This window comes from Pelophylax lessonae, assembly GCF_965119305.1.
Source record: "Pelophylax lessonae genome assembly, chromosome: 3".
NCBI classification, from domain to species: Eukaryota; Metazoa; Chordata; class Amphibia; order Anura; family Ranidae; genus Pelophylax; species Pelophylax lessonae.
This window is the reverse complement of record NC_138770.1, coordinates 318,354,442-318,375,125: the sequence shown is the minus strand read 5'-3', so window position 1 is coordinate 318,375,125 and position 20,684 is coordinate 318,354,442. Positions and strand designations below refer to the sequence as shown.

Sequence of the window (20,684 nt, the reverse complement as noted above, 5' to 3'; positions counted from 1 at the left end):
GTGCAAATTGAACACGGGGTCGTTCGGCCCATCCCTATGGGCGGCGAACGAGGCCTATAAATTAATCTGTGGGCACTTAACGTTTCATTTCAATAGATTCCTCAATAGCCACAAAGTACAAACTTTGTGGCTAGTTCATTACCTCATAAAAGTAGCAGTGCCTAACCCTTGTGCTGTACAGAGTTGTGGGAGGGGCCCATCAGGCTCCACCCACTAGAGGAAGGAGGCGGAGACAAGACCTGTTCCCCAGCACAAGGAAAGAGCTGGTCTTTATGGCTGGAATAGCGGACAGAGGTGAAGCAATAGAGATTGTATTGAGGCAGAGATGAGGTCCTGATGTGATGGTGGGGAGTCCTTGGCCCCTCCCTTACAATAAGACAGCGGCAGGGTGTTGCTGTTGATGGTGTAGTCGTGGAGGGAGAGTGACGTCACGCTCTCCGCTCATCAGCAGCTGCAGCTCCGGGGAAGAAAAGCAGAAAGAGAGAGAGAGAGAGAGGGAGAGAGCCGAGCGCCTCCACAGCCCTGTCCGCCCCTCCATCCCCGGACCGCGGGCACCTGGCGGGATGTGCCCGGGCTGCTGAGGATTACTATGGGCTGTATCGGGAGCCGGAGCAGCGGGACCGGTGAGAGGAGGAGGGCTATGTGTATGTATTGCCATCACCTGTGCTTCTGCATGCCGTGCTTGTCCCCCCCCCCCCACCCTATTACCATTCACCTGATAACACCCCCCCCCTCCTCATACCCACTGCAGTGCATGCTCTGCAAGTTGTGGCTGGCTGGGGGCAATGCTCTGCAGACTTCTAAGACATGATGGCCACTCATAGGGTGTGGATAGGCAACACACAATACAACTGCCCTTCTTCTTTAGAGGGAGGGTGGGCTTCTGTCTATAAAATGTAGAGGAATGGATTAAAGGGCTAACTGCTATATGGGTGGTTGTGGTTCTATACTTCTAGGGAGGGTGGCTCACAAGGGGTTAATGTGTAGGCAGAGCAAAGTGCGTTTTCTGTAGGCATCAACGCCAGCCAGGGGCTGAGATGTGTTCATGGGGGGGGGGAGACCACCATCAGCAGGGTTGTGTCAGATGTGAGGCCCTGGAAGAAGCTGTGCAATCAGTACTGTCTGTGCTGAACACAGGGCACGGTGATATGGGGGTATTACGGGGCGAGGATGAACCACGACTGGGGAGGGGGGGCTGGTTCAGGTACACCCTGGCTCACCATACAGGTTACAATCTGATCATACAATCTTTGTACAACCACCTAAACTATCCAATCAGGCAGAGCCTTGTATTACATGCTTGTTGGTAGATCTAAAGGAGATTGTACAATCAGATTGTAATATGTGCAGCGAGCTTCGTGGTGACTGGCTTATGATCACTATACAATCTCATTAAATAAGTTGTAAAGTCAGAAGGTTTTTTTTATCTTAATACATTCTATGCATTAAGATAAAAAGCCTTACAGCAGACCCTCTAATACTTACCTGAGCCCATCTCGATCCAGCGATATTGTAGGAGTGTCTCGGCTGCCCAGGACTCTCCCTCCTCTTTGGCTGAGATGGTAGCACCATTGGCTCCCACTGCTGTCTATCAAATCCAGTGAGCCAATGAGGAGAGAGAGGGGGGTGGGGCCGGGCCGTGGCTCTGTGTCTAAATGGACACAGGGAGCTGTGACTCAGGTTGGGTGCCCCCATAGCAAGGTGCTTTCTGTGGGGGTACTCAACAGGAGGGAGGGGCCAGGAGCGCTGATGAAGGATCTGGGCTGCTCTGTGCAAAACCACTGCATAGAGCAGGTAACATGTTTGTTATTTTTAACAAAAAAAAAAAAAAGGAGACTTTAGTATCCCTTTAAGGCTAACCATACATGATACACTTTTCTTGTATAATCGTCCTTTAGATGTAGCAATGTGTATGCAATCAGGCAGGCCCTTGCACTACATAGTTAGAGGTAAATGTAAAGGAAATTGAATAAGAAAATTGTATAATGTATAGCCAGTTGTGTACCCTGTTTTTTTTTTTCAATAATAACAAACATGCCTATAACCTACCTGCTCTGTGCAGTCATTTTGCACAGAGCATCCCCAAGCCTCCCCTGCCAGCTCTCCAAGCCCCTCCTTAACATCGACTGCCCCCAGGGAAAGCTGCTTTCCCTGGGGGCACCCTGCGTGCTCGCTCCCGCATCCCGCAGCTGCATCCATTGACACAGACAGCGGCACTTAGCCCCGCCCTTGTGTCACTGGATTTGATTGCCAATGGCTCCTGCTGCTATCAATCTGTCCAGTAAGGAGAGAGAAAGCAGTTGGAGCTGCTGCACTCATGCACTTTGCTGGATCGGACTGGGCTCAGGTAAGGAAAAGGGGGTCTGGGGGGAGCTGCAGCACAAAAGGTTTTTCAACGTAAAGGAGGCTGTGAATGGACACACAGAGCTGCGTCTCAGCTCGGGTGCCCCCATAGCAAGCTGCGTGCTGTAGGGGCACTGGACAAGAGGGAGGGGCCAGGAGCACCGAAGAGGAGGATCCAGGCTGCTCTTTGCAAATCCATGGCAACAGAGCATGTAAGTATAACATGTTTGTTATTTAAAAAACAAAACAAAGCACGAGATTTTACAATCACTTTAATGCATATAATGCAGTAAGGTGTAAAACCTTGAGCCCCGGTTCACACTTATGCGATGCGGGAAGGCTGCGAATTCGCAGCCTGTTCCCGCATCGCAAACGCACCCCTGGCAGTTCACACTGCCATATGCCATACGCTGGGGGTGTCAATGTAATCTTAACGACACCCCCAGTTTGATCGCATATCGCAGTGTGATCTTGCAGTTCGCACAGGATCGGATCGCACAAGTGTGAACTGCTGTGCGATCCGATCCTGATGTGGCTGCAAAAAAGGGTCCTGTGCATCTTTGCTGCGGGTGCCGTGCGAATTTAGCCATACAAAGTGTATGGCTAAACTCGCACCGCACAGCTGATCGCATGTAATGAAGGAGCAGTGCGCTCCGACATTACATGCGATCGCCGCAGCCGCATCAGTGTGAACCGGCACTGAGGCTTTACAAACACTTTAAGGCTCACCATACACATTATTAACTGACCATACAATCTTTGTACAATAAAATTTAGATCTAAGTAAGGCAAACCATACATTGATCTCCTTTTTTTTTTTTTTTATTCAACCAGCAAAAAAAAACTACAATGATCAGTGCTGCTGGCTATAGCTGTGGTACTGATCATTAGAGAAAAAAACCTGACAGGCTGGTTGTACATAAACTGCTCGATAGACTTGTGTACAACCAGCCTGCCCATACATAGATCGAAATTCATCCAGTCTCTGCTGAACCAGCCGAATTTCAAGCCACGTATGGCCGGCTTAATTTATCCATTTAGTTTTTACATAGTAGTTGGTAGAACTAACAGATTGTACAATCAGATTGTAATGCGTGTGGTGAGCTTTAGGCCCAACAAATGTTACAATTGGCGCATGCAGTTTCTTTATAACCAACTTTAGATCTACCAAAACTATGTAATATGAGGACCTAACTAAACTATCCAATCAATTTGTAATCATTTAGGCAGGTCCTAACCTTACATACTTGGTGGTAGATTTGAACTGGTTCTAAAGGCAGAAATTGTTTTACCTTAATGTATTAAGGGTCCAGCCTCTCCACCCCCTCCCCTATACTTGCCTGTGCCCCATCTAGATCCAGCAATGTGAATGAGAGCAGCAGCTCTACCAGGTCTCTTTCTCCTCATTGGCTTACACTACAGTGGCAGCCATTGGCTCCTGGTGCTGTCAATCACAGCCAGTGAGCCAATGATGAGAGAGCAGAGGGGTGGGACCTAGCCGCGCTGTGTGTGTGACTAGACAATGTCCATTCACAGGAGCGTGGCTCAGGAGCGAGCCTACTCAAGTTCCCCCATAGCAAGAGGCTTGTTATTAGGGGGGAGGAGCCAGGACTGCCAGTGGGGGACCCAAAAAGATGAGGATTGGGGCTTTTCTGAGTAAAACCATTGCACAGAGCAACCAAGTATAACGTTGGTTTTTTTTTTTTTTTTTTTTTTTAAACTGCAAACCTTTAGAATCACTTTAAAGCTCAACACACACATTACAATCTGATTGTACTATCTCCTTTAGGCCTGATTGGATACACATCGTTTGGATGTGTATAAATAAAAGGGAAAAACTGGCATTGAGGGTGATAAGCAGTAAATCCTGCTGCCTAGGGTCTGATACTGGAACGGAATGTTCCATCCATAAATCTTTTATCTATGTATTGACTGGATAGTTTAGCTAGAGCCATTCATAGTATTAGTAGTTCTAAAGTTGATTGTAAAGTAATATGGTCAGATTGTAATGTGTATGGTGAGCCTAAAGGTGATTGTAAGGTGTGTGGTGAGCTGTGGGCTAATGACACATAGGCGATTCTGCTGCTAGTGACAAATACCAGAGGTATGCCTGTGTGTCCATACGGAATTGTTCCCTCTGTAGCCACACACAGCGAGATGTCGCTTTGTTGCTGCTGAATCTTAATAGTGATGGGAGTGACATCTTGCCTTCTCAGCTACAAGAAGAAATGATTCCATAGGGACGAACAGGCAGCCTTTTAGTGATATAATATTGTCAGATTGTCAGCAGCAGGATGGCTAGCGGCAGTCACCCATGTGTCATAAGCCTTAGGGGTGAGATACTTACCTGAAGAGGGCTATGATGTCATAAGGTTGGCTACTCTCTCTTGGAATAGGTCAGGTGAGGTTGGATACGTAGTTAGTGGTTATCAGTGACTGGTCTATGGCAGTGCTATGGGTGGCCAGTTATAAAAGGTAAGTAGGGTTCAGCATGAAGAATTTGTCCTCATTGAACATAGACCTAAACGTACTGCAAGCTTACATCTCTCCAGTCTCTTGTATTTCTATATAAGAGAGCTAAAAACCAGAAGAGCAGGGTGTAATGGGTACACCCACCTGTTCCCTCACTACCCATGTACTCCATTAGCTATGCATGGTATTAGATGTGGCTGGCTCTGGCAGAGCTCTGGGGTAGGCTGAATAGGTTATTCGCTTTACGGGCCCTGGGGTGGAATTAATGCTGCGCTGATTGGAGAAGAATGCGTCAATATGGTGCAGGCTGTAAAGGTGGCAGGGTTAATGCAGTGCTGGCTCTGGCAGGGATGGCTAGAATGCAGTATTGGCTGTGGTGGTGATGGGGCGGAATGCTGTGCTAGCATCGGCAACAAAAACTTAATGCACTGTGGGATATGCTGAGAACAGATTTGATGTATTGGGAAACGCTGTGTGGAAACTGGGTGCTGCTAAACAGAATTTAGATTGTGATACATACAATGACACACTGATAGGCTTATTTAGGAAGATCAGAAAAATGTGACTACTTACTTAGGAAGATCAGTGAAATGTGACTACTTACAACAGCTAGATCCTTTTATAATCAGAAGAGTGAATAGTCCCTTTTTGTTTCTAAGGGGCTGCTATAGTTTACATGTTGCACATGTCCTCATACAAGCTAAAGTAATACTGACACACTACAAGGACCTGATTTACTAAAGTCTACCTTACCATGCCAGTGTTTACTGATCCTTATGGTGGCCATACACATTTCATTTAGTGATCAATTTGTTTTTCCAATCAGTCGCTTTTTTGATAGGAATAATCAATTCTATGGTCGACAGCTCATTTATTCAATATGCCACATATAGGGAAGTGTATTTCAATCAATAGTGATGCGATTGGTAATTTTACCATTGTAGCCTAACTGTTTCCCACCATGTAATCTCATAATCTGATCGATCGAAATTCAACTGTATTTATGAATAAAGCATCACAGTGTTGCCGAGTGATTAGTAATTTTCTGCCCTGGCCAATCGACTCAGTTTGATGGAATCAGGGAAGTTATGGCTATTCGATTGCTTGCAGATTCAGTTGCTTCTGATTGAATTGCACATCGATTGGATTAAAAAAAAAAAAACAAAATGAGGCAAGTGTGGCCATCGTTACTGACAACAGTTATACCCTCCTTGTACCTCTTTGTATGTTCATAGGCATGCTCAATAAATTATCATTGGGATATAGTTTAATACTAGAGGGAAACTTACAAATTATGATAATTTCTGAATAACATTGTGCACAAGGAACTTTTCAAACAACTTTGTGAAATTGAAAGCAGTTGTTAAATTCCACTATTTTGTTAATTATTTGGTAATATACACAATGGTTCGGTGTTTTTTTTATTTATTTTTTTTATCATGTATATAGTTTAAACGTTTATGTATTTACAAAATAACATTTACTTATAGAGGAAGTATTGGTTTAGAAAAACATAAACAATCATACTTACCGAGATAGCTGCAGCACTGATCCCAGTTGCATCTGTCCCCCGCCACCTCTTAAGACCAAGAACTGAGCGATCAAACACCAGTGATTGCTTAGTTCTCAGTCTCCAGGCTGCAGAGAGCCCATGACTGTCAGTCACCGCTGTCTGCTCTGCCCATCCACTGCTCACTGGAGTCATAGGCTGTGGAGGGGGCGGGGAGCGTCTTCCTCAAGCTCTCATTGGCTCGTCAAGAGGCTGAGCCAGTTGCCGGTCCAGGCTTCCCAGCGCATCCTGGCCATATGGTCGGGATCTTTTCAGAGCCTGGACCAGGTCTGTAATGTCAGCCAACAGCGGACTTTAGCCTGCTGTCAGCTAAAAACAGGTCACAGGAGTGCCATAGGAAAAGTATAGCAAAAGCTTTGGCTATACTTCTTTAAAGTAGATACAATCCCAGTCACAAAGCTTTGAAAACATTAATGTCATTTGAAAGGTTTTCAGTCTTTTTAAAAAATGCAGCTTTCATTAGAATACCTGGTGATCCTGCCATGATTGTAATGGTTCAGTCACTTCCTGTTAAGAAGAGACAGCTGTCTCTCCATTGTGCTGCTGCATTGTCACCCTGTCATTGGCGGCCATGTGGACTCCTATTGCACAAGCATAATTCACTATAGGGGAAGTGATTTATATGTGGCCGAAATAAGATGGGGGGGCAGTATTTTACTAAAGGAAAATATGGCAGATGTGTGATTTATTGTTTAGGCCAACAAATGTTTGATTCAGTTAGAGTTGATATATGCTTTTAACTGATATAGGGCCGTTTCACACTGCCGCAATGTAGTTCAGTCGCAGTGCGGGCGTACCTGTGGTTTTTAGGTGGGTTACTCGCAGTTTCCCTTAGACTTCTATTAGATTGGGTATTTTTGATTTGTTTTCTGAACACACATCAAAGATGCAGCATACAGGGCTTTTGGTGCACTTTCAAAAAAATGCACCAAGAACGCACAATCTAACAGTATAGGAGACTATGGGTTAACTGAATGAAAACTGCAGGTACATCTGTGCCAAACCACAGCACTGCAGTGCGAAACCAACCTTAGATATAAGCTGTCCATTCCATTGATTACAATAGAACGATGCAGTTCAAACTCTGTTTGTTCAGCACTATTTGATGGCAGTATACAAGTAGCCAGGTCAGTTTGTGTACCTGGAGGAGCTCCCAGCTTGTCCACGTGTGCATGCATATTAGCATAGTCATGCTGGACCCATCATGCTCTTTGCTGTGTTGGGGAACTTCACCTTACTGCTTGTGAGCTCCTCCAGATGTGTATTCATAAACACGTAAAGTGTGTTATCTTGAATATTAATGAGCGTTCTCTTTGTTTTATTGCATTAGAAGGATCATTATTACTTTTGCACTCGGACACCTATAAATGTATTAAACTATAGATATCATGAAACATGGCCAAAAACATTCTTTTGATTGTATTTGTTGATTTTATATGTAGAATGATAGTAAAATTAAGTATTAGATATGTAAATATTAAAACTGATTATAAGGACACAATTCTAGGCATAAATAATTAAAAACTATTAGGTATAAGTATTCAGCAATGAAAGTGCAGCAGAACACAATTCGTCTCCATTCTAAATTCTCTGCTTGTCTATTCATGGCATGATGATGTACCCATGGAAGCAGGCTGTTACGGCCATATGGATGTTTAAATTTTCATGGTCCTATTTCTAGTCTATAATCCATGGGTATTTAACATGCATGTGTTAGCACAGTTGTCTTTAACCACTTAAGCCCCGGAGGATTTGGCTGCTAAACGACCAGAGGGCATTTTGCGATTCGGCACTGCGTGACTTTAACGGACAATTGCGCGGTCGTGCGACGCTGTACCGAAACGAATTTGGCGTCCTTTTTTTCCCACAAACAGAGCTTTCTTTTGGTGGTATTTGATCACCTGTGCGATTTTTTGATCACGCGCTATAAACAAAAAAAGAGCGTAAATTTTGCAAAAATAGCAATATTTTTCCCTTTTTTTTATATGAAATTCCCCCAAAAAAAAATGTAAAAATCAAAATTTTTTAATATTTTCGGCCAATTTGTTTTATGCTACCTATGTTTGGTAAAAAAAATCGCAAAAAGCGTATTTTGATTGGTTTGCGCAAAAGTTATTGCGTTTACTAACAAAGGGAAAGATTTTTGTCATTTTTGTTGTTTTTTTTTTTAACGCGTAATGGCGGCGATCTGCGATTTTTTTTGCGGTACTGCGACATTGCGGCGGACAGATCGGACCCTTGACTGACATTTTTGACACTTTTGGGGTTACCAGTGACATTTCTACAGTAATCAGTGCTATACATATGCACTGTTACTGTAAAAATGCACTGGTAGTGAAGGGGTTAACTTTATTTGAGAGGGAGGGGCTGTGTGTGTCCCTAGGGGCGTGATTCTAACTGTGATTGGCTGTGGCTTCAACTGTATGAGGAGTGATCAATGGATCTACATAGTAGATCCATGTGATCAGCTCTCATACAGAGAGGAGAATGACAGGCAGCTTGTTTACACAAGCTGCCTGACTATCTCCCTCTCCCCCGCCGATCGCAGAGTGGCCGGCGGCGATCGGGTCCGCCGGTCACGCGCGCGGGGGGGTCCGTGACCACGCGGGAGCGGGAGCGCGCCTCCGGCGGCGCGCGCTCGCTCCCTAAACCCTCACAGGCGAGCGACGTAGACCTACGTCACTTTGCCTGTGAGGGGCTGACCGCCCACGTAGATAGTCGTGCAGCGGTCGGCAAGTGGTTAATAAACATGGCCATAGGCATGGGTAGGTGTAGATGGCAGTGATTCCCATGTGCTTTGGTCAGTGCAGCCAAAGGGATCCTTCATCCACTGCTTCTATGGATCATTGAACCTTACAATCAGAGATTCCGCTGTTTGATGAGCACCTGGTATATACGATGTTGTAACATTGAAATACTTTGCACTGTTAAATGCTGACAAAGGCAGGTGGGTCTCTGATGGCCTCAGAAGACTCCTACAGCTACCATCTTTACCTGCCCTTAGGTATCTGTAATGAAGACAGACAGCCGACTTATGGCTTTAGTAAATCAGGCCCTTAACTTTTGTCAGGTTTATTACATATTTATTAAGGCAAGAACAACAGGGTCTTTTTTTCTCTTTAATTCATGTTTTAAAATCTCCTCTATTATCTCACATCACTTTATCCTTCACTTGACAAGTCTATTATCTGTCATTTTCAGTTCTATCTCTTCTATATGACTTCATTTACTGCTGTGATCTCTGACCTCACCTCTTGTGTTTGTATGTAGATTTCTTCTTTTAGACCTGTGATCCTTCACAATGCATGTTCTCATTTAACATTTGACACTTGGGAGTTTTTCTCATGAGGCCTCTTTCTCTCTCATGTCCCCCCCGGACCTCTCTGTCTAAACGGTAGTGGAAAGGAGGATGACTGGGTTATATTGGTGTACTTTTTTCCTCTGTTGTTTGACATATGCTGTAGTGCATATGTTTATGCTCACAAAGATGAAGCTTGAATATGTAGCTACTTGTAAGTCCAGGTGCTTTGAATAGTGCACCAAGAAGCAAATGGAATAGATGAACAAGGGCGGTTAAAGAAATAGGCTCAAAGTTTTTATGTCTGCATTTTCTTCTGTGGATGAGGTATACATATCCTTTGTAGGGTGGAAAAGTCTATACGGATGAGAAATCTCTGAATACATGTATTAGACTAGCTGGTGTCTGAGCAGTGTAGGAAAAAACCAAGATAAATGTTCAGCAAATGCTTCTTTCCCTATATAAGCATATCAAACTGCATAAGGAACCAATAACCAACAAGAACCGACTGCATAGAAACCAATAATGGAGATTTTATCACTTTTTGCTCCTTCTGAATATTCCATGTGATCTATAGAGAAGCACACAATAATATAAGAAAATAAATTAAAAAATATATATTTATGGATTCAAACAATTTGCAGTTAACCAACTTTCTGTGTCACATAGGTATAAACCCACACTGGTGTGGCGGTGTACAACTTGCTTTTTTTTTTATTTATTGTATCAGTTTCTTAACGTTGTAGCTTTAAAATAATACATTAATGCAATAAAAGAAAATGTGTTTTTAGCATTTGTGCACATAAAAGAAGTGTTTAAGTGCCCGTTCACACTGGGGCGACCTGTCAGGCGACCTGGTCGCCTGACAGGTCGCCGTAGGTCGCTCGCCATAGAGAAGCTATGGACCCGTTCTAATAGGAGCGACACAAGTCGCTTCGACTTAGAAAAAGGGTCCGGAGCTTCTTTGGGGCGACCCGGAGCGACCTGCATAGACTTCAATGTTATGAAGTCCGTGCCGGCCGCTCCGAGGTCGCGGTGCGTGCAGCGCGCCGCGACCTATGAGGTTGCCCCGGCAAGTCAGATCGCCCCAGTGTGAACGGGGCCTTAGGGTGCTGCTGCAATTTTGTTGGCATATTGATATGTTTTCTTTTTTGTTTTTTTTTTTAAACAATTAATCATATTGAGGCTGATTTACTAAAGGCAAATATGTGCTTCAGAGCTTAGTAAATAAGGTAAAGCTACCCTTTGCAAAGAATACCCAATTACATGCAGGGGGGGGGGGGGGACAGCATTATGGCCCCTTTTACACAGGCGGACCGTTTAGGTCCGCCTGTTAATTTTTTTTTTTTTTTTGGCGGATCTGAACGGTCACACCATGCATCTCTATGGGGCATCGGATTTCAGCGGAGACATGTCTGCTGACATCCGATCCGATCTGGACGAATGGAAACCCTATTTTCCATCCGTCCAGCGGATCGGATGGGATCAGATGAGAACGGACCGACGGACTGACTCCACAGTGTTGTAAAAGGGCCCTATTGCTTGCACATAATTGGATGATAAAAATAAGCAGAGCTTCCCCTCCTTTACTATAAACTAGAGCAACTGCCTTTAGTAAATCAACCCCAAGGTGTACTTGGAATTATTAGACTGGCCATATATTATACAATTTTCTTTTAGATTTACCAGAAATCACATAATATAAGGTCAAGTCTAAACAACACTCTCAGTTTGTATCTGGCAGGCCCTTGCACTACATAGTTGAATGTAATGCCTCGTACACACGCAACGATGATCGGCCGTCTTTTGTCCAGTGTTGTTGTGTTGGTTGAAATGTGCTCTAGACTGCACACGAATTTTCTCGGCCAACAAAAACCAACTTCAGAAGTGATGTCATGTGCTGGTTTACTTTCCGTGTGTTTTTTCTTCTCTGAGCATGCCCAGTCTTTCTCATCAGATTTTTGTCTGCCGAAATCTGTACTGACTGATGGAAAATCGGCCGTTGTGTTGACGGCCAACAAAAGTTTTATAGCATGCACACCAGATTTTTTTCGGCCGAAAAGTCGGAGTCGGTTGTCGAAAGCATCATACTAACAAGCCGAAAATCGGCCGACCGGACGTTGGCCGAAAATTCACGGCCAACTATCGACGCGTGTGTACGAGGCATAAATCTAAAGGAAATTGTAAAGAAAGTTTTATAGTGTATGGTCAGCTTTACTTGCATGGTTTGTCTGTCAGTATTTTCGGAGTTACTGACTTAGAACGGTGTTTCTTAGCTAGGGTGTAATTTGGGTTCCCCAGGCTGCCATGAGCATGAGACTCTATTAGCCCTGGATCAGAGATGGGTGAGAGAACTCTGTGGTGATGGGCGACTCCATTATGAGGGTACTCTGATGTGATAGAGGCTATCATGTTTAGGGGGGATGCTACGTACGTCTGTGATGGGAGGACTCTGTGGTGATGGGGGCTTCTGATGTATAGGGGGAGCTGTAATGTGAAGTGGGGACTTTGATGTGATAGGGAACCTCTAATGTGAAGTTCATTTCATCGAGTTTTTGTGTCCAACATCGTCCCTTTTTTGATAAGTAACATTTTAAGTTTTTTACATGTTAGAGTGTTTCAAGATTTTTGCATTGCATTTTTCTTCATACTGTGACTGAAAAAAAGGTTGAGAAACTCAGACCTAGAACACCAATGCAGATCAGAAGTTCTAACTTGCTGCTTAATTTTGGTCAGGGACAGCCAAGCATCTAGCATTTGCCATGTCAGCAATTGCAGTCTGAATCATTTTGCAATGCATGTTTCCTTTAAAGCTGAGCTTTGGTCAGCCAGAAAAAAATTTCCTCCTTTTGATAACGACCCCCATGGTAATGCCTAGTACACACAATGAGAAAGCTGGATTCAAAATGCAGAGCGATCGTGCGATAATCTGATCGATTGTACACAGGCTTTAAGAGCCAATTACGACAGTTCATGTGAAATTATCCGAAGGGACAAGCACGAAAATTTGTCTTGTACAATAGCAGAACAAACGATTTTCATTTACCACTTAAGTACCGTGCCACGTACATTTACTGTGGAAGGGCGGCCCCTTTAGTGAAAAATCACATGCCTGTATTGGTAAAAGGGCTCTAGGGGGGCACACGCAATCACAGTGGGAGCCAATCAGCGGGTCTGGTGGGCGCGATGGCCGCTGGCTACCTGCAGTCGTTCAGGAGAATGACAGAATGGTGGTCTGCCTATGTAAACAAGGCAGACGGCCATTCTGTCACAGGAAGAGAGAGATCTTGTGTTCCTATTACCAAGGAACACAGATCTCTCTCCACCTGCAGTCAGTCCATTCCACCTACAGTTAGAAAGCACTCCCTAGGAGCACACTAAACCCTTTGATCGCTCCTGATGTTAACCCCTTCCCTGACCCTGTCATTTATACAATAATTAGAGTGCATATTTTTGCACGGATCACTGTATTGGTGTCACTGGTCCCCATAAAGTGTCACTTAGTGTTAGATTTGTCCTCCTCAATGTCGCAGTCCCGCTAAAAATCACTGATCGCCGCCATTACTAAAAAAATATATATATTTTTTAAAAGGTCCATAAATCTATCCCATAGTTTGTAAACGCTATAACTTTTGCGCAAACCAATCAATATACGCTTTCTGGTGTTTTTTTTTTACCAAAAATATGTAGCAGAATACAAATTGGCCTAAACTGATATATATATATATATATATATATATATATATATATATATATATATATATATATATATATAAATTTCTTTATTTTTTTTTATTGGATGTGTTTTATGCCAGAAAATTTAAAATATTGTTTTTTTTTTCAAAATTGTCGGTCTTTTTTTTTTTGTTTATAACGTATAAAATAAAAACCGCTGAGGTGATCAAATACCACCAAAAGAAAGCTCTATTTGTGGGGGAATAAAAGGACACCAATTATTTGGGTACAAAGTCACACAACCGCGCAATTGTCAGTTAAATCAACGCAGTGCCGTATCGCAAAAAATGGCCTGGTCATTAAGGGGGAAAAAACCTTTCGGAGCTGAAGTGGTTAAACAGTACAGTATTTTTTCCCCCCCAAAAAAAAAATTGAGTGGCCAAGACTGCCCAAGCTTGGAAACAAAATTAATATATTACATCACTGAAGTTGTATTCTGGCGTACGAGAATTTTTGTAACTTTAGTAACCTCTTCATTTTCTATGAGAAACTAGCATGCAAAAAAAAGAAACCGAGGATCATTCATCCGATATGCTCATCGTGTGTATGAGGCTTAGTGCTTCTTCAGTCTAGGGCAGCCTTTATTTTTAACACAGTACAACTCTTGAAATTTCAGATCTTGGGATCCCCTGGAATTACTTTATCTAGAGCTCATGGTACTTTAGTACACAATACAAAAAGGTGTAGATCAAATAAAAAGAATAAGAAATGTGATACACTTAGCATATCTGACACTCAAGGATCCTCAATACCAGCTTTTTTCAACCAGGGTGCCCAGACACTCTGGGGTGCCTTGAGGTTACTTCAGGGGTGCCTTGGGAACATTTCTAAAAATTGCCCAAATATTCTATACAAGCTGTCATGTAGATAAAACCTGCCTTTTAATTACACACAGTCACGGGTTTTCATTGTGCACCATTACAACCTTCTAGCTGCCGGCATTCTAACGACCAATGGCATCATCCATTGATAAGAAGGATGTCAGTCGTCTGCCCAGCATCCTTGTTTGACCCTCCCCTGCCCCTCTCCATTAGCGTTGGGGTCACATTAGCTGAGTTATGGAGAGAAACGAGAGAGATGAGAAACATAGGAATACTAGTCAGTACCAGTGTGCAAAAGTGTAATTGCTTTGAAAGAATGAATCCCCTCTAATGTTGGGTGTCCTACTTGAACTTGTGGCTATTGCTGCATTATGTAAAACTATTAGAATAGATTTTAAAATGGGGTACCTCAAGACTTTGCATAATTTTTAAAGGGTGCCTTGACTGGAAAAAAAGGTTGAAAAACCCTGCTTTATACCACAATATATTTTCAGTAAGGATAATGAAATGAAACAAAAATAAAATTGGCCAGAAAATAATCGCAGACTGCATAAATTGGCATATTTCTTATGGTCAATGAAGAAATGCCCGCTTACATTGATGGGCAGTGGAAAATTGCCCCCTTAATTTGGTCAGGGAAATGCTTGCCTACATTAGAGATTAGTGGAGAAGGGCCTTCTCATAAAGGTGGTCAGTGGAGATAAATTAGTGGTCAGTAAGAAGAATGTCCCCCATACAGATGGCTAAAAAGATCATTAGTGTCAGTGGATTTTTGTAAGTCAAACTGCCCCTTGCTTATAAAGCCACCAGCAACTCTTGTTCCGCAGAACCCTGATTTAGAAAGACTGGTCTAGGGAGTTATACCAGAGAGGAATACTTACCTTATTCTATGCTCCTATGGCAGCCAACACTCTTCTCTGCTCTAGCTGTAGCCCCTAAATGTGGAAGACCCAAAACATTATCATGTACCCTGCAGGACCACTGGTCCTGCATTCTACCTGGTGGCATCAGCCAGTGGACAGCCACACAACTGGTAAAGAGGAGCAATTTTGGAAATCTACTGGAGTGAGGAATAAGGTAAGCGATTCAGTTTATTACATGTGTTCTAGACTGAATGAGCATTAGACCCTGATTATAAGAGGAAGGGGGCTGCCAAAAGGGAGTCTATTTACTGGTCAGAGATCAGCTTTAAGGACTTTATAGCTATACTAGACATGCCTAAACAAAATGCATTTGTTAATCACGTGTTGCCATGGATTTAAGACCCTAAAATGCACGACAATGCGTTTAGCTTAAAAAAAAAACCTAAATTTTTATTCCAGCTGTAACTTGGCACTGCAGGTTTCTAAGCAAAGTGTCTTTGTGTTATTGAGTGGTTGCTCTACTTCTACTTAGAACTAAAGCCCCGTACACACGTACCGATTGCGATTGTCGGCTTGTTAGTATGATGCTTCCGACAGCCGACAGCGCATTTTCGGCCAAACAGAATCTGTCGTGCAGGCATTAAAATTTTTGTTGGCCAACACCAGAACGGCCGATTGTTCGCCAGTCAGTACAGATTTCGGCCGACAGACAGCAGATTAGCAAGACTGGGCATGCTCAGAAAAGAAAAAAGACAAGGAAAGTTAACCATCACATGACATCACTTCTGCAGTCGGCTGTTGTTGGCCGACAAAATTCGTGTGCAGTCTTTTGCAGTTTTCAACAGACACGACAGCCCTGGACAAAAGACGGCCGATCGTTCGGCCGACGATCAGTACGTGTGTACGGGGCTTAAGGCTTTGTATGTTCTACAGGATAAAAGTGTTGAAACTGACTGCAGTGCTTCTAATGGGTACTGCAATGTTGCATGTTTTTGCTTTGGAACTTCTTTTTTAATTTTTTTTTTTTTTTTTTGGGGGGGGGGGGGTCACATGGCCCAGCTTGATAATAAATAAATAAATAAAATATATATTACATTTTTTTGGGGAGGGTTCACCCTGTTATCTATTGTCCACCCTGTTTTCTATTGTCAGAACCCCATAAAATGTGGGGATAGGGGTGTCTGGGAAAAGGAAGTGGGGGTAAGGGATTTGGATGGAGATGAAGGGAGTGTGTTCCATTGGGGGCTTGGCCTCCATGCTGTCACTTTTATTACCCTATATGTACAATATATTCATGTGTTTGGTGGCCTTGTAGGTGCTATATCATTTGTAGTGTGTCGTGTGAGTTTTTTTTTATAGAAAGAAAAAAAATTGTGATTTCAATGAAATGCAGTATAAAGAATAGCCATAATCTGAGGCAGCAGTAACTGAGAACCACTTTGGAGTCCTGAGCTTCCGGTTGTGTACAGTGCTTCTGCAGAGTGTTAAAAGGTTAATGTATGGTAAGCTATAACAGCCTTTTTCAACCAGGGTGCCACAGCAACAATTTGCCACAGGTTTTTACTGTGTAGAATTACAACTTTGGGCACTGTGCTGAACAAGCCACTGGGTCCCTGACAACCCTGGGCACCGTGTGGGTCAAGCCACTGGCACCCTGACAACGCTGGGCACCATGTGGGTCAAGCCACTGGCACCCTGACAACCAGTGACATCACTGGTTGATAAGGAGAATGAGGGGTGCTTGCACACCATCCCTATTTACTCCTCCCCATCCCTTATCCATCAGCACTAGGGTCACATTTGCAAATAGAAGAGAAACTGAGGGAGAAGAGAAACCGTAGAATACTAGTCCGTACCAGTTTGCAATAGTGGAAGAATAAATCGCTTCTAATGTTGGATGGCCCATGTGTATGGATATTGCTGTGTTATGTAAAACTATTAGTTTAGGGGTTTTTTTTTTACATTTTAGAATGGGGTGCCTCTAGATTGTGCAGAATTGTTAAGGGTGCCACAACTAAAAAAAGAGAAACACTGAGCTATAAAGTGTGTGTAACGGCAGCAGGTCTTCATGGTGTTGTGTGTTTATGTGCAGTACTATTTAATTTTTATTCTGTCTTTTACATAAATGTATATTCATAGTATTATGTGTTTTAGGTTTCAGTTGCATGGTGTTTTCCTTTTATACCATGCATTGACATTTTTCATTTTTTTGTTTATGTTATGGTTATGTACATTGTATGGTGTTAGGGGTTTATATGTTATATTTGCATGCTGCTATATGGTTATGTACAGTACAGTGTATTTACACAATGTTTTGTGTTTATGTTGTACAGAGGTCTCCCGTGTGCTGTCATACCTTTTACATATATTTATATACTTTGTGTGTGTGTAATATTTATTTTAATTGTCATGGAGGTTATATATTTGCACATGTTGTGTCTGCATGGTGTCATACTGTTTGTGCAGTGTTTCTGCTTGGTATAAAGACATTGAATCTGCATGTGTACAGTGTAGCAGGTTGGGGTTAGAGTATTATTTTCAGTGTATCTGTATGTGATGGTACAGACATTTTGTATACATTGTTTCCACACACTTTTGAGTGTTTATCACATAGGCATTTGAAAACTATCATGGCCCCTGAGCACTTCTCAAGCCATGGGAGATGAACATTCATTGTGTCTGAGCACCTGCTGCAGCAAACCGAAGATCCCTTGAAGGCTTTATTTGCTCATATTGTAAGATGGAATGCTGTGTTTCTGCATTATTTTGCAGCTTCCAATAAACTTCTCCTGTGTGTTGTTTAAAATTTCTGTTGAATTCTCCTACATGGAGTTTCATATATAATTTTTTTTTCTTCTGTTGGGCTGTGTAATGTAGGTTTGTGCGTGGTGTTTCTGCATTGTGCTGCAGGTATACAGTGTTTTAATATGCTGCTGCAGATGTGAGTGCCTTGTTCCTGCATGGTGTTACAGGTTTGCAGTACTTTCTCTTGGAGGATCAGCTCAGTATGCATTGATCCTGTTTGGATATTCAGATTTCTACGCAGTGTTTCTGCATGGGATTGCAGGTTTGTATGCAGCACTTCTGTTTGACAGGTCATGATAATATTCAGTAATATTTCTAAGTAGAAGTATAGCTGTTAATGGAGCCTAGCTTGTAATTTCACTGCATGGTTTTAATTTTAACTAATAATATTGCAATCAAAGAAAACTGAAGGCTAGGGCAGCTTTGTCAATGTTGGATATGGAAATTTTGGAGTCTTATTACACATTCTAACATGTGCTTTTTTTTTTTTTTTTTTTCAAGCAGTGCTTGAGGTTGGCATAATTTTATCTAGGGGTACAGCAGATGTGCGCAGTCATATGGAATGGTTTTCTAAATGTTTTACATATTTTATCTGACATGGTGTAGAAATGATGTAAGATTTTTATTTACAGGTCTTTCTTTACACAGAAGTGGGCTTATGTCAGAATTATCAATACTGTGTGTAAACTGTACATAGGACCTTTCATCTCATGTATATCAGCTGAGCATTTCACCAATATATTGGCAGAATATTTAGAAAATACATCTGTGCCCAAATTATATTACAGATAGCATGCAAAACCTATAAATTGGCCAAAGATTTTGAAAATAGGGCTGTGCCCAAACAATAATAATAATTATAATATTATTATTATTATTATTATTACAGCTAGCATGCAAAACCGTTTTGTTTTGAAGGATATCCTTCAGATTAAACCGATCCAATACAAAGAAAAACGCCAGTTTTCTTTTTTAAAAACAGCACAAATTCAACCAGTAGACTCCATGGTTAACCATCACAAACTACAGTGAGTACCCAGGGCACTGGCAGTATTATTTTTATCCTTCCTACAGTACTTGGCACTGTCACTTCCTGTCACATAGGACTCTGTGGCTATGTAAGAGCTTTGAGAGCAGCTGGTCAATTAATGGCTGCAGGCATAAGCGTGACGACCTGACTGCAATGATTATTATTGAAGGTCTCTGTCACTAAAATGCTGCTTTCATACCATTCCTCTACTTTGCACTTGATACGCAATCTTAAAAATAAATTTCCTGCTGTGATACACTTTCATGTGCGAGGTGTGGTTATTTATCTGTAGATTGATTCTGGTGCAACTGATCAAAAAGTGTATCCGCAATGGATAGGAATTTTTATTTTTCTACAAGTGTTTGAAGGTGTGGGTCAGACACAAATCAAAGTAGCGTTCATGCTGCTCCATCCCTGTTTTTTGGATGCCTTCAGTTCCCTTGGACATATTCTTGTTACTTGTAATAAATGATATCAAGATTTGCATCTGCAGGCCTCCTGTTAAGTAATTTACATACATAGCTCCTACTAAGATACAGTTTATAGTCACGAGAGTCTGCCATGTGATTTTTCTTTTTTATTGCTTGAGCTGCAGAGAGTCTTGTGACTCCACTTTAGTATGTCTCTACCACAAAACACACACAGTTGTGCTGTCAGGCTTACCCACATGTGTTAAATGTGGGAAGTACTGTATTTTCTGGCGTATAAGACTACTTTTGAACCTCAAAATATCCCCCAAAAATGGGGCGTCGTCTTATACGCTGAGTATAATATCTCCAAGGTAACCTAAGTGTAAGTATTACCGATAGATGTAATCTCTCAAGACGCTGGCTGTGTGGGAATCCTATACTGGTATACCGTATGTACCGTAGCTTCGGCTACATACAGTGTACTGCGCTGAGCCAATCAGGGAGAGCGATGTATTCCCATTATTGAATGCAAAGCCTGCTCGGATTGGGGGAGTAACATCAGCCCGTTTCTCTGACTCTGCCAATCTGAGCAGGCTTTGCATTCAATAATAGAATACATCGCTCACTGTGATTGGCTCAGCGCGGTATACTGTATGTAGCCGAAGCTACGGTACATATGGTATACCAGGACAGGATTCCCGCACAGCCAGCGTCTTGAGATTACATCTACTAGTAATATTTAGGGTACCTTGAAGATATTATGAGAGATTACATGCATCACAGTACTAGGGTTCCTTGGAGATCTAGGAGAAATCTGATGTTTTTCAATGGTGTAGTCTTATATGGCGAGTATAGCCCAAAACCTATGTTTTAACTTGAAAATTAGGGCGGTCGTCTTATAGGCCGGAAAATACTGTACTAAAAACAGACTGCTATGGCTTGGATTTTTTTTTTTTTTTTTTTTTTGTCATCTGAGTATCCCTCCCTCTACAACCAGTGGGTTTTGCAGTGTAATAGCAAAATTGGAAAACCTCACCCTAAAGGCCTGTACAAAAGATACGAAAATCAGAAGTAAAATTTCGTCCGACAAACGATCTGCCGATTTTCAGATTGTTAGTATAGTGCTGTCAACAGCTGATTACGAATTTTCGGGTGACAAAAACTGGATGTGCAGGCTATAAAATTTTTATTGTACGTGAATACAAAGTCCAACTTTCGTTTAATTAGTACAGTTTTCGTCCGAAAAAAAAAAATCATCAAGAGCAAGACTAGGCATGCTCAGAAACGAAAGAACACATACAAAACCATTCAATACACGACATCACTTCTGAAGTTGA

General features: G+C 42.3%; 1 protein-coding gene across 2 annotated transcripts in view; it reads left to right on the top strand.

Annotated features, from left to right (window-relative positions):
• The first annotated feature begins 212 nt into the window (after positions 1–212).
• The window catches only part of FAM131A (family with sequence similarity 131 member A), a 131,015-nt gene continuing 110,543 nt past the window's right edge, over positions 213–20,684 (top strand). The window contains exon 1 of one of the 2 annotated variants that reach the window (XM_082252376.1): positions 213–623. In XM_082252376.1, the coding sequence (XP_082108502.1) occupies positions 590–623 (34 nt within the window). In that variant the 5' untranslated portion in view covers positions 213–589. Of the gene's footprint in view, positions 645–20,684 lie in introns of both variants that reach the window. The other variant, XM_082252375.1, reaches the window with a different exon arrangement.